At 38.0% G+C, this 23,219-nt stretch overlaps 1 protein-coding gene across 1 annotated transcript in view; it reads right to left on the bottom strand.

Annotated features, from left to right (window-relative positions):
• Nucleotides 1-23,219, bottom strand: part of DPP10 (dipeptidyl peptidase like 10) — a 244,139-nt gene that overhangs the window by 172,107 nt on the left and 48,813 nt on the right. Inside the window, exon 3 of the mRNA XM_058840442.1 lies at nt 14,849-14,944. Coding sequence (XP_058696425.1) covers nt 14,849-14,944 — 96 coding nt within the window. The remainder of the gene's footprint in view (nt 1-14,848; nt 14,945-23,219) is intronic.

The following is a 23,219-nucleotide window of genomic DNA, read 5'->3' as shown; positions in this document are numbered from 1 at the left end:
GGAAGAAGTTTTTTACTCTTTTTACCAGAACAAGCTGCTCTGAGAATCAGTGGCTGACCCATCCCTGGAAACATTCAAGGGTGGATGGGGCTCAGAACAACCTGATCTCACTGAAGATGTCCCTGCTCATTGCAGGGGGGTTCACCTAAGGGGCTTTCAAGGTCTCTATCAACTATTTTGTGATGCTATGGACACACAGATAATCATGGCTTAATAAAGATGGTGAACTGATAGCGTTTTGAATTTACAAACCAAGATCTTATTAACTTTTTTGGTTTTTTTTTTTTCATTTATTCAGTAAATTCTCTGACAAAGCTTTAAGCTTTATCCCTCCTTGAGAAGCGGGGAAGGAAAAGGCCATCACGAGCTCTGAGGGAAAGCACAGCAGATCTTACAGATGCCAACCTCTCTTTTCTGCCACTATTTGTTCATTAAGATTAACCTTCAAAAGGATCAGAGCACAGTTCTTATTCCAGCACAAGCATCAACACTGTTAAAAAAACCAAAAAAAAACAAAACAGAACATAAAACCTTCCTTGAAAAGACATGTAGCAAACCATCTTTCCTGCCACATCCAAGAGGTTTCCCTGTGCTCAGCACTGTGCACTCAGCAGCACTGTCAAAGTCAGTGCCTGTTAACAGCTTCTCCATATCAATTTCCATATTTGCTAGAAAACCAAATGCTCTTCCTGACCCCTGAGCTCCTCACACTTGTCTGAACATCGGCTCCCAAGCAAGGAATTCCCTAAATTCCTTCACACCTAAGAAAGTACAAAGAGCTATTTTGAAAACTCTCATGTTTAAATTCATTTATATAAGCATTATAGTCAGTTGTGGGTGCTGAAAAATCGAGTCTTCCTGAAAAATCAAGATTTACACAAGTATTTCTTTTACCTATTCCACAAATATAACATTATAAACTGTTACTCAGCAGAGGCATCACATTTACTAAAAATAACATTTACTAGAAACAACAAAAACTCCCAAGCATTTTTGAAATTTTGATTAAAAATTAGTATCTGTAAATTCAGATTTGATTTAAGCTCAAATTTCCTTTTTTGAGCCACTCTAATAATGAAATATATTTTTATAATATGACTGTACTGAAGTTCACTACTAAGGGAATGAGTAGCTAGAGATATATCAATGTACTCAGTTTGAGTTACTGAACAAAGTTGCTTGAGAAGCTTTGCTCTGAAGGTTTTTATGGTTATTAAACAAACAAGGATACAGAGACTAAAGCAGATATTAAGTCAATCTCCACTCTTACTAAGAATTAAAATAACCTTTATCCAACACACTAGCAGTGTAGGGAATTAGGAAATGTCATGGTTTTCAACACAGGGACTGGACTGCCCTCAGCACAGAGGAGCTCTCACAAACCATCCTGCAGTCAGGCTGTCAATAACTCTGCTTCCTCAGCTCAGCAAAGCCCTGCTCAGAGAAAAGCAAACCCCACTTCAAATGTCATTTATTTCCTGAGAGTCTGGCCTCTCCCAATCCAGAAAATCACTGAGCAAACACAAAAAAAAATAATGCAAATTATTAAATATTCAGACTTGTTCAGTTTCATAATGAGGAAGGAAATAAAAACAACTTAACTCCGAGTGTTTTTTAACCTAGGGGCGAGGCAATCAGTGGCTGTGTGCACTACTCAGGACAGACACATCCTACACTCAAAAAATGTTTGGTGAAAATTAATAAGAGATTATTTTGAAGATGGCAGTGAGACACAAAGAATTTAGTCCTGAAAGACACATTGTCTGCCTCTGCTTCCACACACAACACATCAAACAATGATGGTGGCAATGGCAGTACCTGAAGAAAAAAATTGATTTATCTTCACTTTCAGCTTTCTTAATACTCTTTGCCCTGACTTTAGCTAAGCAGGTAAAAATATAATTTAACATTATAACTTCTTCTGGAATAACACAGCAGAACTGTTGCTGTTATTTCCATTATAGTAACATGCATGAGTTAATCAAGGTCTTCAGAAAGAAGTTTGAGGCCAATTGTTTTCAACTAACAATTTATCAAAATAAGAGCTCAGAAAATAGCTGGAAAAGAGAGCAGAGTATTTAAGCAGAGTGGAACATTTATGTAACATGTTATATGACCACTTTAAATTGCTAAAAAAAGAAAGAGCTAGCTTGCTGGAACAGTGAGTCCTTGCCTCTAGGAGGACAAGGTACAACACTGGGTATGAAAATGGAAAAAAAGATAAAAATTCATAGTTTATATAAATTTCATTACACGTGCAGTTGCCCAGAAAGCAAAGAATTAGCATCTACCTTTGAAGCATCTCATAAGAGGAGCCCATTTCCATATCACATCTGGAATCCGTCAAGAATCAATGGAGGTGCTGCAGATTATTATATTAACTCTGCAACAGATGTCCATGAATGGAACGTGACATCACAGCTTGGGAAATTGATAATGTGGTTTGGAATTGTAATTGATAATATGGCTTAGAGCCTCCTTCTCTAAATTGCCCATAGAGAGGAATAAATATTGGATTGTGCAATCATTTTTATTCCAAATTAGAATAAATTGAAAATCTTAGACTTCACTATTTTTTTTGGTTAAAATATTCCTCAGAATGTACTGAAATACATGGTTTTAAATGTTGAACTGTTCACTTCAATAGCACAATACATAATTTTTGCATTAATAAAATAGTGTGTCCAAGTAATCTAAAACACATTAAAATAACAATGTCAAAATTAAATTATTATGCCAAAGATAAGATTTCAACATTCAAAATTAAAAATCACATTGTCCAAAATGTCAGAAAGCTGAAGCAAACTATCTAAACCTTCTTCACAAAGCTTATACTGAAAACACTCCTTCATACAAAACTTGCAAGGGAAAACTAAAAACAAAAAGAAAGCATCAGAAAATATTTCTAACAAATCAGATCTTCAGCCAACCATACCTGTCACTCTGAATCTGACAGCTTAGTGACCTTTACTGATGAGCTGTCCCAGCTGAGATCCTGGTAACAAACACATAATTATCTGAATCATCATTACAGAATTAACAGGCTCAATCTGGCAGACAAAACCTCCAGGCCTGAGAAGAAACACAGCTGCCTTTTCATCCTAGAGATGGCTGCTCTAGGATGGGGTCAAAAACTAACTTTTGGAGTTAGTCAAACTAGTTCTCATGTAATGCCTGTCCTGCAATAAAACAGATTATCTTACCTGCTTCATGTACTGCTCACAGTGACAACCCAAAAGTCCTGCGTTTTCACGGCCACATTTTTAAAGTATTTCTAATTTTTACTTTCAAAGTGCAACTTAAAGACTTGTAGAAAACTTTAGGCTTCCAAGTAGCTTTGGCTGAACTTAAAAATCAATATTCCACATGCAGAAGAAATTCAGTCAGTCCTATGCCTAAAGTAGGCTGCAAGTGCAGAAAGCACACCCTGTTTTTCCCTTTGAGGCATGAGTTAAATGAGATGGTCTGCATTCATCAAGCAAGTCTCAACTGTGGATTCCCCTCTCAAAACTAAAGACATGCTTTATCCCTGAGGAAAAAAAATATCATGGAAAACATTGGCAAAAACTGGGTTAAAGTTCCATGGCTCTTACCATGGGAGACTGATATCTAGATTGTCAAAAACCTGACTGATTCTCCCATTCCCCTGTTTGAATAAATTTATTTTTACAAAGTGCCTAGAATTTAATTTATCTCACTAAAGAGGCTCTGAGTTTGTACTGCAGTATTAATTGGTCAAAGCAAATCTATATTTACAGATTTGGAAAAACAATATATGGCCGCTCTAAAGATTACTAGCTACAAGTTTTTCAAACAAATTGCCTATAAACTTTGTCATATTGGAGAAATAAGCAAATATCAACCTGCTTCTGGTTCCTCTCAACTTTACAGTGCCACACAGAAAGTAGGGGGGACAATTTGATTTCTACAGCAGTAAATTAAAAATGTAATTAAATCCAATCATCAAAAATGCAGTAATTCAAAGTTTATAGCACTGATGCTCTCCCTGCAATTCACACATCCCTAAATGAAGTCACAACCACAACAGTAAAGCACAACTTTTGGCCCAAGTGGCTGGCAGGTCACACCACCAGCTTGTCCCTGGGCAGTGTTCCAGCAGGACTGGGCCAGCAGTGTGGCTTTGGTGCAGTTTTGGGGCTCCTGACACACCACAGGAGTGCCTTTAGCACCAGCCTCGTGTCCTGCTCACCACCAGGGCATCCCAAAGGTCAGAAACCCTGAGCACATGGAAATTCTCACCACTTATGTGTGTCCTCCCACAGACTATGTGGAGTTCAGGAATAAAGACATGTCCTTCATGGAAACCCAGCTGTCCTGTGGCACTGGTGATGATCTAACTCAGGCCTTGTGCTCTCCATTGGGCTGTCCCTTCATTTCCCTCTCCTGATCCTGCTTCTGCTTTCTCTCTACCCAGCTGTTTTTCTTTTTTCTCATTGTTTTTGTTGTTACTTATCTTATGCTTTCACTCTGTAGATTTCTTCCTCCAGACTTTCACCCTATAGTCCTGATACACCTAAAATGCACTTAAAACTGCAGCAGACTGCAATTTGTAAGACAAACACTTATTTTGAGAATTGAACAGAACTGATGCACTGAACAGACCTCCAAAGAATCCTGAAAACATGAGCTCGGTATATGTAGACCGATAAATCCAAACAAACTTTCCCAAAGATACTAAAACCTAAAGATAATAAAGTCCTTTTGCATCACTCTGAAAGAGATAACAAGCAAAACTGTTCAAGTGAAAACCACATTTTCATATGAAGAATAACCCTGTCCTGGGCAAAACAGACCAGGAAAATGGATGAATGAGTGGCAAATATGAGTCAGTGTCTCTGAAATCTGCAACAACAGAACTAGTTAAAGAGAGCAAACTAAAAAAAAGGACTAAAAGTGAAATAAACTTATGTGTACATATTTCTTCATAGATAAAAATGTGTTTAAAAATGCAATTTTTATGGATCCATTATGCAAACATTTGAGCTAGAATGGTATAGGAAGCACTGGTTTTATTGCCCCTTAATCCAAGAAAAAAATATGAATGGACAAGAAGATGTAAGGATTAGAAACGTAAAACTTTGGCTTTTAAAGATACCGACTTTATGCACTGTACGGCTTACTTATCTGCCACAAAACACTACTGAGTGTTAGTTAAAGAAGAAAACTGATGAAAATTCAAGGATTTGGTTTAGGGAAATGGAAACAAGTCAGAATCAACCAAATGTGCTGCTGCTGCTGCTGCTGCTGCTGCAACTCCAGGTTTATCCCCCTCCTGCACAGCTCTCCTTTGAAGAAAATCCAGTTGCTGATGAACAAATTAAAGCAGACCTAAATGAGCCTTTAAGAAGGATCATGAAGCCAGCTTCAGGTATAAACAGCAGCTTCCAAAGGAAAAGCTAACAGGCCACAAGTCCATCCCATGGGGAAAGGGCTGCAGCTCTGGCTGGGCATTGGGTACACTTTGTGCTCAGGACAGGGATGACAAGTGGGGAAAACTGAACAGGGTGAAAATATGACTCTTCATGTGTAGATGAGCCTGCTGATGCACATAGATACACCCCTGAAGTCTTCATGAGTAACAGAAAACAATGTGGAAGTCTGGAGGGACCTCACAAGTCTGCTGTGTAGCACCCACCATCTGTTACCATTCCAAAACGCTTTATCCACTGCTCAGCTTTGCTCATGCAACAGAAATATTCACCCTAGGGGTTGCATCCTAAGAGTAGTGATGGAGCACGTTCAGTTTAGACTTGTTGATCACAGTAAGGACTGATGTCTTAGCCAGAAATGCCTTACTGAGAAAAAGCCTCCCTCTTTCACCAACATCGCTATGGCAACCATGGGACTATTTAAACTTATTCCTGCACTACTCTCAGGAGACTTTTCTTCAACAAACAGGGAGAACTGAAATTTATTTAGTGCCTGGTCCACTTTCCCAGGGGTTCTCACACAGAACTGCTGTACTTAACCTTTCAACATTAGGTTACTATCCAGAAATACTGATTAGAAAATGTAAATCATTATGCCAACCTCTTTCAAAAGACATCCTGTGCAACAGATACACTCTCCCTGTGTAAATGTTTTCTAACTATATTGATGTCTTTGTTAAATTTTTAATGCTTTGGGCTGTGGAGTAAGTAAAAAATCAATAGGGACATAAATTTTAAGAAGGATTGCAATGATTAGCTGTGGTTTTGGCTATTGGTGGCAAAAGGCAGTTTGACCTCCCACTAGCTGGAATACTTGATTTCATTTTTTCCTGACTTATATTCCAATCTCTGGATTTTGTCCCATACCCAGACATTTCAACTAGCATGGAATCAGGCTACATCTCAATAAATACAACTAGAAGTAAGTTGTTAAAAGAAGCAAGGACTCTTAAGGAAAGTATATTTCAAGTACTCTGCAGAAGAAATATATTTATATATATATATATTTATATTTATTTATATATATATATATATATATATATATATATATATATATATATATATATATATATATATATATAAACATGCCTAGCAAAAATCAAAACCAAAATGTTAGGAAAAAATGGCCAAAAACCACCATTTCTGCAATCAATAATGGTGATGCTTGAGGAAAAAAACAAGAGCCACAGGACACTGCAGAGGTCACAACTAACACAATGTTGTCCTGGTGTAGAAAGAATATTGGTGGTGGAAGGGAGAAGTCATTTGCAGAACACAAGAGTGACACAAGTTAATGGCCCTGGATACACAGCACTGTTTAATGCTTGTTAATGATCATTAACAGTGGCACCGCTATCGATGCAGCAGCAGGGATTAACATCGTTGATCTGAGCAGAAAATACCCAAGATCTGCTTCTAAGCAAGCAAGAAATGTGGCACCTTGGAGACATCAACAACAGGAGAGTGGAAAGGGGCACAGCAGTGTGGTGGGCAGGGGAGATCAGGTAAAACAGGCACTGAGTAACACTGGTTAAAGACTAGACCAGAGCCAAGAGGAAAAATTACAGAGGGAAAAACCTTATTGTGGTACGGTGGAAGAAAGAATTTTAATGAGGGCAAAACACCAAACCAACCACCCACAAAAACTAAAACTAATGAGAAAATAAGAACTCTTCCTGACCCAAAATTGTCCATTGCTTGAGGAAGCACAGTTCCTGGATCAAAGGACAGCACAATGCACATTGTACCTGGTACCTCCACAAGCCTTCCCTGAATGACCAATTACCCACCCACAGCTGGCTCACTGAGAATCTTCAGCATCAGCACAAACACTGCCCCAAACTCCTCCAGCCAATTCCCTAATGAGAGACCTGAATCATTCAACCTGTTTCACCAAAACATTGTTTAAATTCTTTTGTTTAAGAAGTTATTTTAATAAGTCAATGGAATGGTCTCAATTAGGCCTTTTATTCCCCTTTTTAGCAGTTTCTGAGAGAAACACCAGCCAGCCTGGAGATGCTCTATATATTGTCTCAGATTTTCTGGGCCTTTCCCAAAACTTTATCTTCAGACTTGGTGAAACCTGGGTGTGCATTTCCCACAACCTGCTAGAGTTTTAGGAAAGAAGAGTTTTAGCTGAAAGCCTCCAAAGATTGGAGTGCTACCTTAGGATTTCTTTACTTGTTCTTCCACAGGCTGCTTTTTGCAGCACACAGAATCAAAGTCCAACCTCCTCTACTGCCTTTCAGAAATAAACTCTTCACAGAGAACCCAGGCAACAAAACAACTCCCTGGCCTGGCTTCCAGCTCCAGGCTCTGCACAGAGAGATTCCAACAAAAAATGGAAGCTCTGTGCAGAGTTGGCACAAGTACCACTGAGCACACCCTCCTCAAGCCCCTGGCAGAGCTTAATGCAGCACATCACAGCAAAAGTATGAGCATCAAACACAGCCCCTGCTACTCCAGAAATGCCCCTGAACACAGTGGCTGCATTCCACTTCAGACTCTCATCTCATTTAGGGGACAGGGAAAAAATAACACAGGACTTCACTCTTAATGTCCATCACTGATTGCCAGAGTAATACCAACATACATAAATATATAATTCTAGAGGTATTTCTTTGCTTCTCAAATCCAACCCAAATTTCTGGAGCAGAATCTCTTCTCTTTTTGCTCAGTGATGGATTATTTCTTGACCTATATCCACTGACAACCATCACAACACACCCAGCTCTGTGAGAACAAGTTTGTGTTCATCTCATGCACAGGAAAAGCTTCCTTTAAGAAGGACCAAATGAATTAAACCACATTTTTACTGCACAAAGTTGGCATATGTGCTATTATGGAATCTGTGTTGTGCTTCTCAAACCACTTCCATTTTTACCATAAATAATTTTAAAGCAATTACAACCACTTCCATGTCAGGTTTCCCAGGCCCACTTTTTATTTGTTTTTCAGGACAGACAAGAGGCAACAGAGACCCAAGGGAAGCACCAGCTCCAGCAAAGGCCACATTTGTGTCTACACATTTCCTTCCTCAGGTGACAATGGCAGTGTACAGCATGAGAAACAAGCCAGGGACAATCACAAATAAAATTATGGGCAGACACTGTCTCAGTTGCTCTTTAGGGAAAGCAAACATTTTATGAGAAGCTGAAGTAATACTCCTTCAGCCAAGCAATAACTTTCCATGTTAACTGTAATACACAGTCTACAAAACATAACAATGAAACCACTGGTCAGCTGTAAATTTTAATTCTTTTTTTTTTTTTTTGAGATACTGTACTACACAAAATAAATGTTTGCACAATAAATGTGAAGAGAGCAGAGGGATTTCCACCCCAAACCAGCCCCATGGTTTCTCTGATGTTCAAAAGGGGTGTCATCACCTATTCTCTTTTCTCCTCCCTGCATGAAAATAAAGATGCCCACATCAGAACTAGCCATTACTCAGCAGATTAAAGCTTCTAACAGCTGTTAGCTTAGCTAACACAGGAAATCTGGAAAATAAATAAAATAAAAATAAAACAACTAAATAAAGTTAATGCAAGGGCTTGAGTTAAAATAAAAACAACCTGGAGTGAAAATATTTCTGGCTTAGATGGAGGGGTTTATTATCATCTCCAAAGAAACACATTAAAACTGCAAAAGGGAAGGAAAAAAATGTTGAAGAACCTTTGCCTTGAAAATGTATGTGCATGAAAAAATTACTTGCTTTGAAAATTAAATCTGAACAGGGTGCACCTGCTGAGACTGCTGGCACAGCCATGGATTTTATGGTGGACAAAGTGATGAACCTAATGCCAGCCCAGGGGTTTACCAGAAGAGAATGAGGTGCAAACACACACTTCCTCCAGGAAGCTCTCATGGAATTCTGCATTCACATTCCAGCTGGCTGATAAAGAAAGGAGCTCTGGGTGCTTCCCTGCCCAAAGGTCACTGCAAACCCTTTCTCCTGTGCTGGCACACACACACAACACAAAACCACACACACACAAAACTACACACAACACAAAACCAAAAACACACAAAATTACACACACACAACACAAAACCACACACACACAACACAAAACCACACACACACAACACAAAAACCACACACACACAACACAAAACCACACACACACAACACAAAACTACACACACACAACACAAAACCACACACACAACACAAAACCACACACACAACACAAAACCACACACACACAAAACCACACACAACAACACAAAACCACACACACACCACAAAAACCACACAGACAACACAAAACCACACACAATACAACACAAAACCACACACACACAACACAAAACCACACACACACAACACAAAACCACACACACAACACAAAACTACACACAACAACACAAAACCACACACACAACACAAAACCACACACACACAACACAAAACCACACACACACAACACAAAACCACACACACAACACAAAACCACACACACAACACAAAACTACACACAACAACACAAAACTACACACACACAACACAAAACCACACACACACAAAACTACACACACACCACAAAAACCACACATACAACACAAAACCACACACACAAAACTACACACAACAACACAAAACCAAACACACAACACAAAACATAACACACAACACAAAACATAACACACAACACAAAACTAAACACACAACACAAAACTAAACACACAACACAAAACTAAACACACAACACAAAACTAAACACACAACACACAACACAAAACACAACACACAACACAAAACTAAACACACAACACAAAACTAAACACACAACACAAAACACAACACACAACACAAAACACAACACACAACACAAAACACAACACACAACACAAAACACAACACACAACACAAAACACAACACAAAACACAACACACAACACAAAACACAACACACAACACAAAACACAACACACCACACAACACACAACACACAACACACAACACAAAACATAACACACAACACAAAACATAACACACAACACAAAACATAACACACAACACAAAACACAACACAACACAAAACATAACACACAACACAAAACATAACACACAACACTAAACACAACACACAACACAAAACATAACACACAACACACAACCACACACACAACACAAAACTAGACACACAACACAAAACACAACACAAAACCAAACACACAACACAAAACACAAAACTAAATACAACAGCACAAAACTAAACACACACATGACACAAACCCACACAAACAACACAAAACCCACACAACAGCACAAAACACAAAACCACACGTAACAACACAAAAGTAAACACACAACACAAACCCACACACACACAAACACAAAACCACACATGCTCAGGTGATTTGCTGAGCTTTAGCACAAGACAGGATTCCAGGGCACTGCCTGCTGCAGGCCATCACTCACACTGCAGCTCCTTCTGCAACACTCTTTATTAAAATAGATGAAAAATGGTGTCCTTGTGCTGACTCTACACCCATCTGACAGAGTACCACCAAGGAGCCAGAGCACTCCATCACATACAGGAAAGATTGGCAAAGAATGTCTGAACAGAAAAAAAAAATGCAAGCAACTCATATATTCACAGAGGAATAAACACAAATATTCTGAATTTTATTGTCATTAAGAGCTATAGTCCCTGAAACAAGAGATGTAAGCACAGACCTCAGGAATAGAATGCAAATCTGTTGAGTCCTCAATATTTCCCACAGGGCAGCATACATATTTCTGAGTAACTTAAGAGAAATTGGGAAAACATCATGAACAAATTTTTCACTCTGCACCAATGAGCTGTCAGGTTCAACTACTTTCATTATTCACTGGCAGCATTTTAAATTCTAATTTCCTATTAGAAAACCTGAAGATCAATAATGCTAAAGGAAGATGTAGTCTCATTTAATGTCTCCAAAACTATGCCAGACAACTGGAATGCCTTCTGAAATTAAACACTTTTCCCTCTTACAGGATTGGACTGGTTAATGGTTGTGTGTACTCTCCACCGTGTTCTTTTACAGCCAAAGTGATCAGATTTATAACTGACAAAGCTTAGTATACTACTAAGTTATTTTCAACAAAATTACTAGCTATCATCCCTATTTTCTTACTCTTTCCTTTGTAAATTCTTTCAAAGAAAGAAAAAAGATCCAAGTCAGGTTTAAAATAAAATATATTGCCTTTGAAATAAACCAAAATAGAAAGAGAAAAAAAAAAGGAAGGGAGGAAGAAATCTGGATCTCTGCACAGGTATATCTTTACATATTATATAAAATGGGAATATATTTTGTCACTTTTAAGACTAGCTCATAGTGTTTCTTTTATTTTCTTCAGCAACATCTGATTATCTCAGATAAAGACCAACATCTCCTCTCCAACTTTAGATATTTGCATAATTATTAACTTTGGCAGCAAGCACATAAAATTGTGGTCTCAATTTCAAGCAGAAAAGGAAATGGACTGTAAAAACTTCTGCATTTAAGGGCTTCTCTTATTAAAGAGCAATCTAGAAATAGCTACGTGGGGATGGATTTTGTAGCGGAGGAGCTTTCAAAAAAGGAAGAAATAATGTGCTTGGAAGATAATGTCAGAGAAATTCAAAGATCAGTAGGGAAAGTTTCATTAAAGGGCAGCAGTTAAATACCAGGCCTTTCCTAAGGACACAGTGATTCACCCACCACTTGAAATCCTTAAATCTTTCTTTTTGTTTTTCTGCAAAACATGCTCCAGACCCTGAAGACACTGCTTTCAGCAGGAACCACTTTTCCAATCTCTATTTTTACCCCTTCCCAGGAGGTAAAGATGATAAAACTTTCAGATGGATACAAATTATTCTTTTCCAAGAGGACCAAAAGGGAGTAAGTAGCTATTTATTTTCTGCTAAAATCATCCTGTGCAGAGTTCACTTACCCTGCCAATGTCCAAAGAAAGTGCCAAATGCTCCTCCACAGTAATGAATCTGAAGTTATATATTTCATTTTCCATGCATATAATGCCATCGCTGCATTGCCAAAGCGCCAGGAAATAAAGTCTTAAAAAATAAAAATAGAAGCAGGAAGCAGAAATGCTGCTTTGCAAGGCTATTCCTTGGGGTTTTTTATTGCCCAGGATATTTGGTATCATAAACTATACTGGCCATTTTCAAAGAAAATGTAAAAAAAAATTTAAAACCTATACATATTTTTTTCTGTGTTTATCAAAAAATACTAAATAATTCATAAATCCTTAATTACCCCCAATTTTTCTTTATTTCTCATACACACACATATTCTAATAAACAAAATATCCTTTTTTTTCCTCCTTTTTGTGCTGTTGGACTTCATTGTTTCTTTAGCCAACAAACTCAGATGAACACCTAACTGCAAGCTTAGAAGTTTTCACACTGACTCAGACAACCATCAGTGCAGAAACACTGGATATCAGTGCTGTTAATAAAACACAGGGCCTTTGTAATAAATAGCATTTCTAATATCATTTTGAAGAGATGGGGAAGTTCATACCTGTACAATCTGATAGCTTTTAGACTGAATTGTTTACAACAATTTTTTGCATGATACATAATACAAATTATAATAATACAAATTATACTTTTTTTTTACATTATGTTAATAAAATTATATTTCAGTGCAGGAGCTTTTTAAGATGGATTTTGAAGACCACAGGAGAAACCTGTATCCACACAAGGGTTTAGCATCAAATTCTACATTTCTTTTTACCACATCTGGAAAACTCATAAAAAAAGCTTTGCTCTTATTATAGGCTATAGAAGAGAGTTAAGAAATACAATAAACTACAAGTTTTATAGCATCACCAATATTTCACATAACTCCATCCACAGCCATTTAGTTTTATTGTCCTGAGTTTTGAAATCAGTACTATTTTTATGCACAGAATATTATGCACATGTTATGAAGAACTACTAGAGTTCTTAGGAGAATCATCTCATGCATTTTTTAAATAAGAAGAGTAATAGATGGAACCAGCAGAACAATCTTCTTCCACTATGTATTTAGCTGCTTTTAGTGACAGTTTATTTTACCATACTGGGCCTGTGATAACTTTATTTGACAATTAGGACCAGTGTTTTTCAGATAGGGTGGGGTCAGAGGCAGCTGCTTTGTGAAGAGGGAACAGCAAATTGAAAACCTGCTTTATGATTTCACTAGCAAATAGTCTTACAGGAAAAGTTTTCTGCCAAACACAAGAAACTGCTCCTCTTGGCAACACAAGTGTTCCAGCTTTACCTAGTATCACATTTTTTTGCACTGCCTGCAGACAGAAACCATTCCAAAGAAGAAACTAAGGGCAGCTCAGCAGAGAGATGTCATTGGAGCTGGGGAAAGGGAGTGGCAGAAACCAAACTGAGTGTCCCTTCTCTTAGCCCTTAATGGGTAACAGATTACACCAGAGCAGAAAAAAGACTGACCATACTTTCCTTCTTTATATGCTTTTGCTTTTAAATGCACTTATCCTTATTATACCCACTTCATTCTTCAGAGTTTATCACAAAGCAGCAATTCAATCACACAGCTCCCTACTAAGTAAAGCAGTTCTAGCTGAACGCCAAAGTTGGAACAATTGAAGCATTTTTTCCCTTCAATGTCATTCTGAATTTACACACAGAAACCAGGCTGCCAGACTCCTGCCTTGCACAGAGCACTCCAGAACAGTTTTGCCTTGCCCAGTTTTGCTCAAATCCTGTTGTCATTGCTTTGATTCCATCACCTGCAGTAACACCCAGATCACCATAATGGCACAGACCAGCCAGCTGCTACTGCATTATGTGTACATTTCTTACAGAGAGAGAGTGAACAAGGCATGGAATCAAAAAAAAAGAAGTCAATGAGTTGAAAAAGAGCTTGAATCTGTTTTCTTTTTTACATTAAAACTGCTTGATTTTGGAGGAATCTGCATGCCATGTGCAAATCATTTACCAAATTAGAATACTAAATACAATTGGTGGTCATCAGAAAATGGTTATGACTGTACAAGTACATTGAAATGTTCAAGTCTTTTCTAGATGTGAAGAGAACCAATCTCAAATCCCAAAGTTCAGATATTAATAGAGTTTATCTTATTGTGACTCCACAAACAAGATCCAGTTCTTAAACACAATTCTTCACCACTGCTTCCAACCGAGTCAGGAGCATGAACAGATAATTTTAGTGGGTTTCTACTAGACAGAGCTTTAAAATTAGAAAGCCACTTCAAAAATTAATGAAAGAGACGTGATTCAGAGCAACAAGGAAAACTGGGACACTGGCCAATTTCAAGAGGGTTTGAAATTCTAACTGATTTTTTATTTCCTCAGTGACTGGATAGTATCATTCAATACTTAAAATTTTTACCTAGTTTCAAATTAAGTGAGAGCTTATAAACTTACCATTAATCCATTTGGCTTCTGGATTATGAACTATGAACTCTTTTCTGAAGAGGTCTTCCAATGATAATCTGTTTTCTGATGAATTTGCAAGTTCATCTAAAACAAACACAACAAGATCATTTTAGATAATTATCAAAAACAATATATTCAGTGTTGTTTGAAAAACACTGGAATTATAGAACCAAAGTCCTGTTAAAATTGGTAACAATACCTTGCCCTTATTTTTTTTTCACAACAAGAAAAAGTATCATTTTTGTTTAGTAAAGCCTCAGGAAACAAAGAATTGATATCTTTTGGACAGGAAAATTACAGGATTTAGTGTTTGGATATTTTTTATATTGGGACTTTCCCAGAAAAGCTCTTTCTCTACCATAGCCCCACACCACAAAAAATTACAAAGCAATACCAAAATTTCCTGGCAGCCAAAGGATTATACTGAGTACTTTACACTGAGAGAAACTAGATAAAAAATTCCTGCAAGTAAGTTTGCAACCAACTTCACCTATTCAACAATTTAAAATGAAATTTTAAAAAACCTACATGCACATTTTATAGCCTGTTCTTGCTTTCTAGGGATGTGAACAACATAACTTGGCTATTGGCCTTGTGTTTTTCCCAAACACGACAGAACCCAGGAATGATGTGATTCTGAACATTAGCCAACATTGACTTACAAAACAAAATTTTAAAAAAATCATTTTCCTGCATCTAAAATCATCTCCACATTAAAGAAAACTAAAAAATAAGCTTTGCTAAATATGTTTTTTCGTGCTGCAAGCTAAAATATAAGTAGTGAAGAGTCAATAGCAAACTGCTACACTAACAGTGGTAATGTTGAACCATTACTATTACAGCAAAAGTTTTACTGTCAAAAGACAAACCCCCAAAGTTTCCAAGCAATAATCACTGGCAGCAGCTTCACCTGACTGCTTTAGGCTGTTTAGAACAGCAGCTGCCAAGAGCTGTGCTCTTTGTTGCCTCTGCCCTTGCAAAAAGATGCACCTGTGCACTTCCCACACAACCAGTCAAACACCCAGCCAGGTTCTTAAAATAATTTTGTATTATTGGGCAGGTTACCATAAATTACTGAACTTTTTCTCTTCTCTATGGGCATTTCTTTCCTTCTCCACAAGAGGAACTTTGTGTTAGGCAGATTTTTGTCCTTACAGATATTAAACAGTGCTCTGATGGCAGACACATACAAAAAGAGTTATCTGTCATCACAGCAGTCAAGCAGTGATCTTGTTATCTTTGTGTCAACCCATGATGTTACCAGGACATTTTTAACAAAGAAACCTGCTTTGTAAAGGTCATATCTTATAAAACATTTTGGATGAAAATGTGACCCTTCAAAGAGAATAAAGTCAATCAATAGTTTTGTTATTGGTCTTTATTCAGCATAATTTCTCAATTAGAGGGCCAGCTGGAATTAACAGCAGTATAATAGTTTTGCCTTTAAATGTCAGCACTGCCTGCTGCAGTCACTTCAGCTGGTATTAATAAGGTGCATCCTTGGTGTACTGAAGAGAAACTCCCTTTTAATGCACATCATGAATTTACAATAGACACAAGGCCATCCCAGCTGCTCACAGCACAGCTCTGCTGCATTTTGCATGTTGTTCCCTCCCAGGTCACAGCAGGGCTCTGGGAAGCACTCACCGCTCTAATCAACTCTTCTTGCACTTCACGTCTTGTAAGGCCAAGCATGCAGAGCTGTCCAAATCCTCTCTCATAAAACAAAAATTCTAATCCTTAAATAAGCTTTTTGCCCTCTTCCTACCTTCCAGGAATCAAAATAGTCTGTTTAGGTTGTTGTTTTTTTCATCTGCTAGTCCAGCATGGGACACAATATTCCACTTGCAGTCTTACTGGAGCTTTACAGCAGAGTAACATTATCTCTCTTGATTTATACCTAATCCCTCTGTTTACACATCATGGGACCTTGTTAGCTCCTGCTCCTGCCACACACTGTGTTTTTATCTTCAAAGTAAGCACATGTTGTTATGTGTGCTCTATTCAGCCCCACAAATACATTCTTGTGTCTTCAAAACACCGATTCTGACTTAACTGCATCAAACACTGGGCTCTTCACATGCCCATTATCCCCTTTCTCCAGAACCTTGTTGACAACCTACCCTCCACAAGCTGTTTTCCATCACCTATTTGGATTCAAAACACCCTGGTTCTGATGCTGTTTATAATTCCAAACATGTTCCCCTTCTAACCTTACCTTAGTCTGTTTCTACTTATCGTGACCCTTTATTTCCTGCCAGTTTGCCAACTAGCAATCAAGCTCACACAAGCTGTTATGTTGTCAAAGATTGCCTTGCCTATGACAGATTTTTTTTTTCAACTGCTTAAGTAAAAATCACTAAAACAATACATCAGCTGAGTAAAGAGAGGCTATTAGAGAAGAAAGGATCACCAGCCCTGCCCTGTTTTCCATCACACCCCTGGCAAGGAATCCCGATATGGATTGGATTTTAAAGTAATTTTTAAATTACGATTAGCATTTGTAAACTAAAAAAAATGGCATATTCAAGCAACTTCAGTAGGTGTTTTAGAAGTATTTTTTTCCAAAGATAAGTTTTAACCAAATCAGAGCTCTGTTTGTAACCCTGAACTCTACCTTTTGGTCCTCTATCAATATCTCAAATACTCAGTTTATCCATAACAGGATGAATAAACATGATCCCATGAGCACTACTCAAAACAGTAGTGGGTTAATCTTTATTGAGCACAAGCCCAAATTAGCTGTACCCCCCCATGGTTACACTCAGAGGCAGGGGAGGACAGGAGGGGACGCCCCTCTGTGTCAGGGACCAGCTGGAATGCACGGAGCTACACCTGAGGATGGATGAGGAGCTGACCTTATGGGTCAGGATTGGAGAGGGGACAGGGACAGGTGACATTATAGTCACCCTGGGGCTGCTACAGGCCACCTGAGCTGGAAGGCAGAGGGGAATGTCCTCACGTCCACAAGCCCTGGTCCTCATGGGTGACTTCAACCACCCCAATACCTCTTGGGGGGACAGCACAGAGGGCATAACCAACCCAGAAGGTTCCTGGGATGCACTGTTGGTAACTCCTCTCCAAGTGACAAGGACATGGACCTGTTGGAGCAGGTCCAGAGGAAGTCCCTGCTATGGAGACAGGAGGAGATTTGAGACTGTTCAGCCTGGAGAAGGCTCCAGTGAGATGTTAGGGCACCTTCCAGTACCTAAGGGAGCTCCAAGAAAGCTGGAGAGGGACTTTTGGACTGCCATGGAATGACACAACAAGGGGAAATTGCTTTAGACTGAAAGAGTGCAGGTTTACATTGGGTGTTAGGGAGAAATTCTTCCCTGTGATGCTGCTGAGGCCCTGGCACAGAGGAGCTGTGGCTGCCCCATCCCTGCAAGTGTTCAGAACCAGGACAGGGCTTGGAGACACCTGGGATGGTGAAAAGTGTCCCTGCCCATGGCAGGGAGGGTGGAATGAGATGATCTTTAAGGTCCCTTTCAAGCCAAACTAATTTTTGATTCTAGGATGTACTTATTTCATTTTAAAGACTTCCTTTTATTACTTTGTATTTATTACATTACAAAATACCCTACTATCTCTTTTTCATTTCCATTATAAATTTTATTGAATTATTCCTTGAAGAAATGCTATTTCCAATGTTCTCACAGTATTTACCACAGATTTCTGTATTTTGGTCTGAAATTATATATATATGTATAATAAATGACATAGATTACAGAAGATACAAACAAAATCAAATGCCAAAGACTAAATTATTATCTTTGAACTGTTCATCCAATTAAAAACAGTTCAAAAACTGGCATGTGTTAATTCAAAGTTACAAACCTGTTTGTGCTTACTAAACTAGAAGATTCCAAAACTTGAAATTAATGGCCTTGCTACTTTTCACGAGTTTATAATATATTATTTTTGCAGGTTAAATGTAGTCTAAACACCTCATAAAATTTGCCTTCTAACTTAGCAAATAAAACTAATAATTATGTACTGTAGTATGCCATTAACTGAAGCTCCCTACTACTGACTTTTCTGTGGGGAAAAAAAGTTTTTACATTAGAAATTAGGATAAATGCTTGATGTTAAATGCCATCTGAAAAGTGGAAAAACACCAGTAGTAAACTGCATGCAAGCTATCAGGTGCAACTGGGAATTAGCATAGCTCACTTTGTGTTAGCATGACAAAGGAAGAAAACTTGCCAGTAAATAGTCAGACATCAAAACCTGCCTGCCAATTTACAGTAGTTACAGGGAGTCTATACAGGATTGAACAGAAAACTGCATTTTCTTCCAGTGAATATCCACATCACAATAAATAAATAAATAAATAAATAAATAAATAAATAAATAAATAAATAAAAGTTATAGTTTGCTTTCTTTTCCTTTAAGAGTAGTATGAGGGAGGGTATGGAGAGGCCAGTCCTAACCCTGAACAGTTTATCTGCTGGACATAATCCAAATGGATTCTCTTCCCAGAGCTTGATTTTACTCAACCCTTTCCACAAAAAGCACATTCTGACCGTTTCTCTGACCTAAATGTTCTCTAAAGTAACTTTTCTGAAAAGGTGTCCTTTTTTTCCATCATGTGTGAGTTTTCCTTCAGTCTATGATTAGAGGTAGGTGCCACTTTGCTCAACAGTAAGTGCACATATCAGCAGGCATGGTTTAAATGCCAACATCAATATCTCAGTGAGGGAGTCCTAGAAAAAGCATTTGAGTCTTCCACACCTTCAGAATCTAAGTTAACACAAAGGTAGAACTACTGTCAGTCCCAAAAGGAAAAAAACAAATTTAAGTGTTGTGGCAAAACACCTGTACAGGGGAGGCCAAACTCTTAGGATGCTCTTAAGTGGTTTTTCCTATAAGAGCTTTCAGCTGCTAATACTTTCAATTGAACATTTGTCAGTTTTGAAATACAGATCAACAGTGGTTGATCAGATAGGTCTTGACATAATTCCTATAACATGGAACACACTGTCAGGATGCAAAGCAAGAACAGGTTGATTCAAAGGCAGGAATGAATTAAAGGCACTGATATCTAAAAATCTACCTGTGACTATTACAGTATATGCAGGTGTGAGATGAAACCTCAAAAACATGCAATAGAATAAAAGCAGAAGAAGAAAGGTGCCTGTGTTAAATTTATACTGACATACAAACCAAGTAACCAAATGATGGCAACTCATGGAAACTCACCTGTGCCTCTGCACTGGCAATTAATTCCATATATATATATATATATAAGATTATTCCCAAGGTATTTTCTTTTGTTTTCTCTTAAATACTGCTCCAGCAATCCACTCCAAATATTAAACAAAAATCACTAGATTCATGATGCAGTTACCACAGAGGACAGACGGGCTCCTGTTCTGAAACTTCCAAGTTTTTCCACTCCCCTACTTTAACAAGGGCAAATTGATTCTTTAGGATCTCTGTGCACTTTCTTTATTGCACTTTTCTTAATTTGAAGAAAACCAGCAAGGATATTTGCCTGCAAGCCTTCTATTTCCAGGTATGGAGCAGTGTAGCAATTTCTACTTATCCTACTAATTACTACTCCTTATTCCACAGGGGCTCAGAAAGAGTTCCTGAGCCCCAACAAGTGGACACTGGGATGAGAGGTCATTCAGACTCTGCCACTAATGTTTTACGTCACTGGATGGTTTGTTCTTCCACTTTCCATCTCTTTGTTGAGAACATTAAGATATTTATAAAGATTCTGAGTATTATCATAGATGAAAGGCATGATAAAATTATCAGAAATGTTACTAATATTGTTGGTACAATGCATTTACTCAAACCACAACCATAATTGTAACACAGAGGTTTCAGATTTGAACAAAAGCTAAGATATTAATAGGTCAAAATACATCTCACTTCAACAGAGATCCTGCTTAGTATTGTATAGTGAAGTTATATTTCATGTAATAAAAGATAATCAAAAAGAAAATCAAGGATTTCCTTTTAGTTTTAATATCATTTCTATCTTTAATGGAAATTAAAGCCTCTTTGTAGGTTTTTGCAAATGAATTGCACTTTCTTTTAAAAATATGCTATCCCACATGGAAGCCTTGGTCCCTCTATTAAAAGGTAGGAAAGCTGTTGCTCAAAATTTGAGAGAAGTCAAATGACAACTGTTAGTGTACACAGACCTGAGAGTTTCTTATATTGTGGACAAAACAATGTGTAAATAATTGCGGGCAAAAGAGATCACTGCTCTTGTGTTTGGCTTATCAGTCAGTACCCATTTGCCTGCAAAAAATACCAGTGAAACAATCAGGTTTCTGAGAAATAACCATCTGAAATTATCATCATTTCCACAAAAAGAAGCAGCGTGATGTACAGTGTTTAGGGGAATTTACATGGAATCTAAGAAGCACCCATCCGTACAGGCAGAACTAAATAGGGAGAGAACTCTCTGATGCTCAAAATAGTACTAGAAATGAATGCTGAAACATCCCAAGGTAACAAAGGACATTTGCACTGAACATCTTCATTCAGACCTATTATATTTTATGAGAAGGATTTTCAAACCTAAATATTTATAATAACAAATTAGCATCAACTTGGAAGTGAGCACTTCCCAATAGCCAGATGTCAGGGGGTCTCTACTTTTTTCCTGGACATCCCAAAGTGATCTTAACACATATTCATGACAAAGTAGCTTCAGCTATACTGCTTAGCACCTGCCAACAGACCAACAGAGTAGCAAAATATCAAAACATATTAATAATTCAGAATAATCAAACAAATAAATAATGAAAGTGAAGGGGGAACAGCAATGATGAGGGCCAAAACAGGGCAAGCATCTATCCTACAATGCACCTCCAAAGCTTTCCGTGGTAAGCATTTCCAACCCACAAGAAAGCCCAGTTTTACAGACCTGGATTGTTCTGGGAGAAAGGCTTTTATTTCTATCAAGCTTCACAGTCTCTATGGGATATCTTAGAGCATCTGAGCTGACAGAACTAGTTTTCACTCGCATGACTTGAACTGAAATGTAGGTCCCAGCTTACACAAGTTTCCAACCAAGATCTCTGGATTCTGAAATGGCCTCAGAGATGTTGTAATTCACTGAGCTTTTTTAACATATTTTTTTAAAAAGTTAACATTCCCCTAGGTTGTTTATTCTTTTTCCCTGAGTGCCTTCAAAGACTTCATTTTATGGTTTTACATCATTAATAATTCTATACAGATATAAGAGCCACAACTGAAAGTTATTATTGTAGATTCCAGGAAAGATTTGATATTTTACAAGTCTTCAAAAAAAAAAGCTACCTCTCCCCAAAGCAAAAAACAGTCTTCTGCCTTAAAGTGTACCACTAATATGTGCCCTCAAAATCTTTCATATTATTCCCTGAAGAAAGCTCCTATTCACTGAGACTACAGCAGCACAACTTTGCTTTTACTTTTCTCAACATGATCTAAGTGGACAGCAAAATGATAATATTATCATTTATAGAAAACAGAGGAAGCAGACTATCCACAGTGTTCCTGCATACTCTTTCCAGCTGCCTCATCCCCTCTGACAAGCAGAGCTTCTTGATCCTTTTCCATTCAGCCTCAGCACCTTCCCTTAAAGCAGCAGCACTCTGCTGCTGTCCCTGCTCATGCACAGACTCAGCCAGCTTCCCTGGGTGATTTCACCTCATGGCCAAACAGCCTGGAACCATTATTTATCTGAAAAGAGCTTCATTAACTTTCTGGTTTACACAAACTGAGCACTCAAATGGCAGAATATTTGCAGACCAATATTTACTATCTAGGCATGCCATGCAAATCAGATACTTTATACTCTAAAATTGGCAAAAGGATTCAAAGATTTTTTTTTTCCTTTAAAACTTGTGCATTGTTTGCTCTTTTTGTCTACTTCTTGCCCTCTCCTTGTTTTGTTTTGTTTTTTTTTTTTTTTTCTGTGACTGAACCATTACTTTCCCCTCTGTTTCTGAAAGAAATAAAAGGGAAGAAGCTTGTGCATGCACATATGGAAGATCCATGTTCGTCATTCAGTGAGAAGTTGCATTCTCAGAATCAGTTTTCCATGGAGTACAATTTTCTCTTAGCTCATCTGTGAATCTGAAATTACACCAAAAACCAACAACAAACTCCTGAAGTCAGCTGACACCTGCTGAGGCTCACAAGGATGGCTGCAGCCCCCTCAAGGCCAACACAATCCTAAGGACCTCTTGCCAACCCCAGACATTTCTGCTCTGCAAGACCTCCAGGAGCTCCTGAGTCCCCACAGGCACCAAATTTACAATAGCCACAAGTTAAAAATGCTGAAAGGCAAGAAACACTTTAACATTCATTGCTTTTGATGACTGCATTATGAATCACACACCTTTAATAAGAT

The sequence above is a fragment of the Poecile atricapillus genome, chromosome 5 (genome assembly GCF_030490865.1).
Source record: "Poecile atricapillus isolate bPoeAtr1 chromosome 5, bPoeAtr1.hap1, whole genome shotgun sequence".
NCBI classification, from domain to species: Eukaryota; Metazoa; Chordata; class Aves; order Passeriformes; family Paridae; genus Poecile; species Poecile atricapillus.
This window is presented reverse-complemented; position numbering and strand designations above follow the sequence as displayed.